At 47.2% G+C, this 8,403-nt stretch overlaps 1 protein-coding gene across 2 annotated transcripts in view; it reads left to right on the forward strand.

The window, feature by feature from the left end:
* LOC119174177 (SEC14 domain and spectrin repeat-containing protein 1-like) overlaps positions 1 to 8,377 on the forward strand; it is a 42,399-nt gene extending 34,022 nt beyond the window's left edge. For both annotated transcript variants that reach the window (XM_037425000.2, XM_075889683.1), the window contains exons 13-17: positions 14 to 134; positions 5,726 to 5,901; positions 6,118 to 6,225; positions 6,919 to 7,166; positions 8,294 to 8,377. In XM_037425000.2, the coding sequence (XP_037280897.2) occupies positions 14 to 134; positions 5,726 to 5,901; positions 6,118 to 6,225; positions 6,919 to 7,125 (612 nt within the window). In that variant the 3' untranslated portion in view covers positions 7,126 to 7,166; positions 8,294 to 8,377. The remainder of the gene's footprint in view (positions 1 to 13; positions 135 to 5,725; positions 5,902 to 6,117; positions 6,226 to 6,918; positions 7,167 to 8,293) is intronic.
* Positions 8,378 to 8,403: the final 26 nt, after the last annotated feature.

Here is an 8,403-nt window from a genome sequence, read left to right on the forward strand (position 1 = left end):
TTTACTCCGATAGTTTCTAGAGCTTGTCAACACCACGGAGTCACGGCTGAGGGCGTCGTGCGACGAGCCCATCACATCAACAGCACAAGTCGAAAAGCTTCTGACAGAGCTTCAGGAAACAGAGATGACGATAGGTGAGAAAAAGGGCTTTTACCTTTTCTTTTACTTGTAATAGTGGCTATTGCTGTTCTGTTCATTAGAGATGTGAGCTGCTGCACAACAGTATGGGGAGGGGAGGTGGAGCCCCCTTGCCCCCTGAAACCTCTTCACTATCAAATGAAAATGTAGGCAAGAAAAAAGCATGCTGTTTGAAAAAATTGCCCGCAGCTTCCCTCGGGGGAACACTGAGGAGGATGCGGAGCATATAATTGGTTAACGGGGTGTTAAAGTGCGACTTACTTGGGTCGATGGCTAAATTGGTTAACGTGGTTGTGAAATGGGGTGTTAAATTGCGACTTACTTGGGTCGATGGCTAAATTGGTTAACGTGGTTGTAGGAGGGGGTGTTAAATGAGTGAACACGTACACACGTATGCGAAAGGGCGGCGCTGGTCGAAGGGACGTCGATCATTGTGTTTGTGGATTCGTTGGAATTCATTTCACGCGACCTTGGACGTCGACGCGCCGTACAAACCAACCGACCAGCGGCAACTGAGCGAGCGAGCGCCGACCTTGAGTATATATACCGCGCGACGGCGCATGCACTGTCAGCTGTTGAATGTTCTCGAAGGGCGACGCCACATGCGCGTCCACTGGAGAATCAGGAGAATTGTAGATGTCGAACGCGGTGTGTAGAGGAGGAAGGGTGCACAGATGGTGGAGGAGTGAAGCGCGCGCGGTGTGTAGAGGAGGAAGGGATGCACAGATGGTGGAAGAGTGGGCGACGGCACGACGGCGCATGCGCGCGCGTCAGCTGTCGAATGTTCGAGAAGCGGTGCGGACGGCGCGGACGGCGCACTACAAGGCGCGAGTATGAGATGCTTCCGCATCTAAAATAATATTTCATGTGGTTCCACAATCACAGAAAAAAGCGTTACACTCTTTCAAGTTGTAAGATTGCATGTACACTAGCGGGGACTTAAGTTGCAAATGTGGCAAAACCTACACTGATAAATGCAAACTTTGGCTTTCAGTGCTTTAAATATGTGTTAAATCATTTCCAAAGACCAACAGCATGGTTTTTGATCACACAGCTCTAAGTACTTAGGCTTAAGGGGGCAGACTGGTATTAGACATTTTTTTGTTTATTTCTTCTGTGATCTTGATCAAGCTGAACAGGTTTATGCAGTTTTTCTGCTGAATTCAAGTATTTAATTAAATTTTCTGTAACTCATCTTGTTCCTGAAATAACTTAAGTCCACTCCTTATTGTTTAAGGCTGCCACAAAAAAATTGCTTAATTAAAAGTGATATTTAAGATAAGCCAACATAGACTAATAACTATAGATTGAAAGTATGCACGAGTTTTTTTTTGTTTTTAGGCCTTTCTTGGTTATTTTACAGCAAAATTATCCATCCATTTTTAAAAGCAGTTGTAATTATGTTACAATTTGGATGAGTAATTAATTAAAATGCTTGGGCTCTAAATTCTGCTCCCATACTTGCATTCTACACACATACAATTTTTCCATTGCAAAAAGAGTTATTGTTGTACCAGCTCTAGCTGCAGATATTGAAGCCTCTAAATCAAACTGTCGTAAATTTACTTTTTTGAGAAAAATGGAAAGACTGAGAACACACAACTTATTCAAAAAGCAACAATCATGGTGCACTTGTTTTGCAATCCTCATAAAAGTGCTATAAATTCATAGCAGAGCTTCTAATGCAGGTGCCGGCAAATTGTAAAGAAGAAGCCTCGAAGTCGGTTTCCCATTTTTTTTGCAGGTTCTGCGTGTTAACAGCACCGAGAATCTGGACAGTTAGAATGACATTACAAAAAAATTACGACTTCCTGGTGTGTGAAAATTTGCTGAAAGATAGAAAAATACTTGCGGAAACGAAATATGCCAATTTTAAAAAATGATTTTTTTTTTTTTTTTTCACTTTTTGGTTCCAAAGACCAGTCTGTCCCCTTAAGCGGCCACATATTCTCCTCACTGTCATTTCGCCCTGTTTCCGCACCAGCCGTCAGTGTCAACTTCTGCTGTTCACTCCTAAAGTACAGGTAAAGGACGCTCTTGGTGGCAAAGTAGAGAGTGTTCAATACCACCAAGTAGTTTGCTGATATATGATTTTTCAAGAGGTCACGTCCACGAAGGTGGTTGCTCGTAGCGAAGAACATGACTATGTGTCTGCATGCATGCATACTTCACAAAGGCGAGTCTTCACTCTGAAACATTTTTATCAATCATATTGCTGCGCGTATGTGCCAGTGGCAGCAATAACGAAGCGGCGCGAGGGTCTTGGCCGAGCGCGGGAACGAAGAAGACGTTGCAGTCTTTCCAGTGATCGATAAAACGTACGTGTTTGTGGTTCTCCGTGTGCTCGTTGAACCCGCGTCACCACAGATTACCTAAATCAATACGTGGAGACAGGTGCCCGGACAAAGGCAACGGCAGCTGAAGCGGCGCGATTTTTTATCGAAGCCATCGTTTTGAGACGTGGTGCTCCCTCAGTAATCATCACCGACAGAGGTACTGCGTTCATGGCCGAGCTTTTGGAAATAGTTTTTCGACTAAGGGGTACAACTCGCACGAAGACAACGCCGCATCATCCCCAGACCAACGGGCTCACCGAATGTCTGAACAAGACCCTGGCTGACATGATAAGCATGTACGTAGATATAGGGCATAATAACTGGGATGAGATCCTGCCCTACATCACATTCGCATACAACACAGCTCGTCAGGAGACCCCTTGGCAGACACCCTTCAGTCTCGTTTACGAACGTGAAGTCACAACAACCTTAGACACAATGCTCCCTCACGAAAACGATGGCAATGAGGTGGACGCTGAAGAGTTTATGCAGCGAGAAGAAGAAGCCAGACAACTTGCCAGGTTGCGAATCACCGACCAACAAGACGACCATGGAAAACGTTGCAACCTATGGCATAGACTCGTCATGTACAACGTGGGCACCAAAGTGTAGGTATGGACGCCTATTCGTCAGTGGGGGCTTTCCGAAACGTTGTGAATATCCTTCGGACCTTACAGAGTTCTTCTACGCATTAGTGAAGTCAACTACGAGGTTCTTCCAGACATACCTCAGTGTTCAAAGCGCCGAAGACATTCACCGGAAATTGTGCACGTGCTTGGATGAAACCATATTTTCAGTGACTAACTCTGCCGTTTTTTTTTTTTAGCCTTGCTTCCTGAATGTTTAACATTGCAACGATGTTTTATTTTAAAGGGGGAATAATACCGCCCGTATGTGCCAGTGGCGGCGACAACAAAGCACCACGAGGGTCGTTGGCCGAGCGCGAGGACGAATAAGACGTTTGAGTCTTTTTCTGTGATCAATAAAGCATATTTGTTTGTGGTTCTTCATGTGCTCCATCATCCCGCGTCATCACAATATGCAAACTACAGACATATTTTTGCCATCAGCGTGCGTAGCCATGATGCAGGCTGTGATGGTTACGGACGTTCGTCACTATGCTTGTCGATAAGGGAGGAAAAAGGATCAACATCAACAATTGATGCGAACAAAAGAAGCTTTATATTGCACACTAGAAAAGGAAGTGACACTTTTTTGTTGATGAGCTGCGCGAACCAATGGCTCAGCGACTCCTGCGCGGGGAACACGCCCCCAAGCAGCTGCAGCAGCCCGATGAAGGCCAGCGTCGGGTGCGGCAGGTGCGGCGGAAACACCTACTTGTACAGGCACACCTTGTTCTTCTCGGTTTTGTGCACTTCCTGGTCCAGGAATCGGAACGTCGCAGTTTGGGTCCCCGTTGTCCCGACATGATGCGGTCGTCGACGTGCGCGAGGGCAAAGATGGCACGGCTGGAACGGCTGACCGCACACGGATGCGCTACCGTGTGCAGCGCCGTTGAATCGGACGTCGCGACCAACCCAGCAGCCTGGGTCGCAACTCCTGAGGTCCAGGATCAGGCCACGACTCACGAGGACCACACCCGGTAGGCCTCGCCCACGAACCTGCTCGCGGCCACTGCACCCAGGCAGGAGCCGTTCAGCAGGCCCCGTCCTTGGACCTTGTACAGGCCGACGGACTCGGCCTCGAACCGACACACCGGAGCTCGACCTGGCCGACACGTACGGGTCCCACGTCCGGCTCAGGAACGCTGGCATGAACTCCTCCTCTCGAGCGGCGCACCGCTTCGTCTCGGCACCGCTGGCGATCCTCGATTCAGCCAGCAACTCCCCTGGCACCTTGACCCTCGGCCACCCTAGACCTTGCACGGCTCCGTGGTCCGTGCACACACCCGCGTCTCGCCCGGCAGAACGTCTCGCTCGTCCCTTGCCGATGTGCGACGCTCTGGTTACACCGGCGCTTGATGGCATGGGTGCGACTACTGAGCAGTCAACCCGCATCGGAGACGCGATGCTCCATGCGGGGAATGGCCAGCCCGTCCAGCGAAGAGCGTGCGCCGAGACGCAATGCTCGACGCAACCGTGACCATTAGCCAGGCCACGCTCATCACTGTGTCGAACGGCTGACCGTGGAGACGCCTCGCCGAAATCCGCGATGCCCTCGGCAAGGAAGAGAACAGCAGGCCAGGCCGCGCCCCAAGATGCAGTACTCGTGCCGGCAATGCCGCCCCAGCTGGTGGTTGGACGGCAGCAGCGTGGACGGCCGCGCTCCCTGGCCGGAACCTGGATCGCCTGCGTCCGACGCTTCGGCCCGCTGTCTCCCGTCTGCCGCTGCTTCGGCTCGTCCCAAGCCACAAAGCCCACTGCCGCGTGATGGTCGCCCGTGGCCCAATCGTCGCACGCCACCTCTATGGGCCACCACAGGTCATCAGCTGATTCGCTGACACTCACGCGCACATTACACGCGCCTTGCCCCGCACTTCCGTCGTTGTCGTTTTCTTCACTCATCACACAGGCCCATAGCCAAGAATTTTTTTCATTGGAGTCCACTTGCTTAAGACCTTGGCTATTTTCGAATACTAGCACCTATTTTCATTGCTTATTTTGGGTAAAACACCCCCCTCCATGAGAATTTCGGGGAGAAAAGGTGGTGGGTAGGCTGGGTCACCCCCTTTTGGCTACAGGCATGTCCTGTGGTTCCTTATGTAGTCCAAGTTGCAATAACATTGCCTGCCCCATGCGTCATATGTTCTGTGTGTGAGTGAAAGTGTGCGAAGGCAGCCTTGATCTCGACTCAAGTGGAGAGGAAATTCGCCTGCTATCATTCGTTGCATTGAAGGCCCATTGGGGTTCCTGGCTTCACAGGGTCAGCAAGAGTTGCCTACTTTCTGTGGCCAGGCGTGACTGTGTGCACACTATCTTGACACGGATCAGGAGACTGCTCAGACCTGTGTGCAGGCTTCGTTTTGCTGCGTTTGCATTGATGCAATAGATAGCGCTAAAGTTGCTTCACTCATTGCGGAGGCTTCGTTTCCGTACACCACCGTTTTTTTAGTTACTCCTGGTTTAATGCTGAAAGGGCTTGGGACTAGTCTTATTTGCATAACACTCAAACTGGTTGCTATTGCATTAATTCACACTGCAGTGAAACTGTGACTGTCTATTTAGCATCTGTTGCAGCCAGTTTAGAGAAGGTTCTTACTGTATTTGTCTTTTTCTCGTACTTATCCACAGACAGCCAGCTGCAGTCACTGCTAGACGCATTCCACAACCACGGCGAAAACACTGAGGGAGAAGCGTGTTGGCTCGCTCGTGAGCAGGTCGTTCACGTCAAGGGCCAGCTGGCCACTAGAAAGCAAGTGCTCATTCAGGCGGGGCAGTTTCTCTGCTGCGAGGAAAATGCACTGCAGGTGAGGCTCTTCGCTTTAAATATTACAGAATGTGAGAAAGTTGTATGAGTTCAAGAGGGTGAAAAAACAAGCTATCAAAAAGTTTGCTCTTAAGGCAACAATTATTGTTATTGGTATATTTCTCCTTTTTCTACCATAGTTTTCTTGTGCACACAGTAGACACGCCCCTCTTGTTCACTTCTCGTGTTTGAACCTCACGACCTCTCTTCTCAACAGCTGGTTACGTGGCTCGACAAGCTCGCTGTTCGTCTTCAGCCCAAATTTAGTCAGGACGGCTATGAGCTCACAGCGGCAGAGCATTCCAGACTCGACGAGCTGGCTCGTGTGAGTGGCACTGTAGTCTTTTTTTCCAGTTGGCTTTAACGAAAACCCTTTTGCAGATACCTGTTCTCCTTTTTGTTCTTGTTTTTTTTTTAACATAGACCTATATCTTTCTGGGAAAGTTGTTCTTTTTTATGGAAAACCTGTTCTCGTCAAGGGAACAGTTTTCCTAGAAAACCCATTTTTGTTACCTTTTATTATTATTATTACTATTATTTTTATTATTATTCTTGTAAGGAACTAGGTGCCTGAGGGAGGACAAAGGAAAGTAACGCCTTTAACTTTTTGGAGTGCAAGCAGCCTTTTGTAATTTTGGTATCTACGAAATCATATCACCAAAGTCTAGGTTTACATATTTACGGAAGCAATGTCATTTTTTACACAACTTTTGGCATAGCTAATGAACTCTCTTTGAAACCCATGCCGGCAACTAGGTATGCTTTTTAATCTCGCAGAGAAAAAAAAAAAACATTCACAGCAAATTAACGCCTCTCTGTAAAGTTCACTTGCACTTCCATAGTATGCATTGTGACAGCTTTGTTTTCACTCTCCTTGATTTCAGCTGCATGATATATGTGCAGCATGTCCCACGTCAATTTAATCTACAGCAGAAAAAAAAAGAACTAAAAAAATTATTAGTAAAAAAAAATTGTGTCCATTTCTAGGGGTTCACATAGCACTGTTTTCTTTACACAGGGTACGTATCATTACGGCTTGAGGCTCCTGGACGATGCTGTGAAGTTACGAAAGCAGGTGTGCGCCGTGACAACACCAAGCAACCGAGTTGCAGATGCCCTCTTCGATGCCTGGATGAACTACGTCGCCATCTCTAAGAGCCTAAGAAACCCGCAGCAAGCTGGTGGTACACTCAGCACTGCAAGGGTTAGAGCATCTATCAGCTAACTCTAACAGGCAGGGATGGTTCCTTTGCTGCTATTACTAAGGTAAGGACATGATAGTAGGCAGTCCATTATACGTACCATATTGGTGTTTGTACAGAAAGGAGTTGTCATCGAAAAGTAGGCAGTGACAAGCACTGTCTGATTCGATTAGTTAGCTGTGCATTTATGCCGCCACAATGGTACAGTAGCTACAGTGCTTAGTCGCTGACTGAAAAGACACTGGTTTGATCTCGGCTCAGTATTTCAATGGCATTGAAACTCTACGAGATCCTCGTCTCCTCTGCATGGTCGCTTTACGATGAAGAACCCGAGGTTGTCGAAATTCCTGGAGCCGTGCGCTACAGCGCGCCTCATATTCCAATAGCGGTTTTGGCTCATGAAACTCCAGAAATCGGTAATTATTATTTAGTTATGCATTTGCTTATTTACTTTGATATTTGTATAAGGGTATCCAAAAAGTTATCTCGCTTGATGCGATATCCTCCCATGTCCAAGTGACAGGGGCGGCTCCATCTCTGGACCACCTTTGAGCCTTGTTCAGGAACTTCGTACATTCACAGTGTGGGTTAGCGGCAAATACAGTGCGGCAGCAACTTTCGGATATCACATGCATTATAGTTTTATAGTTGCAAGTAAACCAAAAAAAAAAACTTTCTCGATGTACAAACTTCCCACTTTAATAAAGTAATACGAGCGTAGTGCTCCCTTCAACTGTCCTTCAGTTTTGAATTTGAAGCCATGTAGTCGGGCTTCATGAGAATTCAAATGTTTCACAGCTATTTTCCTCTGTAAGCTTTTGTTGGCAACTGTATCTACCTTCCTGAAACTAGAAGAGGTTTCATTTTTTGCTTTTCTTTACCTGTAACATTACGAGGCCTTTAGTTTTTTTAGGTGCCTTTTTTTACCAAGTAGAAACCTGCCATTGAGCTTTGCAGCAGCAGGTCACAACAGGAGGACAGAGAATAATGAAAGCTGGAAGGCATGAGCTCAGTCTCGAAGATGGCACTATTTATTGCCATTTTTCTTACTGCACTTTTACTTGCTGTTGTTGGATACAAAATACTAAGGCTTATTTTGTGTATGCTTTCATTTCTTGCAGTTAGCTCATTTTGTATGTCACATGCAGTATGTCACAGTTCGTTCTTTTTGTCCACTTGTTTTCTGCATAGGAACAAAAGACATGAGCAATGAAATAGACAAATGAAATGAATGGTGCTGGCTGCAGCTAGACATATGAAGACAAGCCAGTGGAACATCTCGGAAGTGGCCCGTTGGCAAT

Source organism: Rhipicephalus microplus, chromosome 3, assembly GCF_043290135.1.
Source record: "Rhipicephalus microplus isolate Deutch F79 chromosome 3, USDA_Rmic, whole genome shotgun sequence".
Lineage (NCBI taxonomy): Eukaryota > Metazoa > Arthropoda > Arachnida > Ixodida > Ixodidae > Rhipicephalus > Rhipicephalus microplus.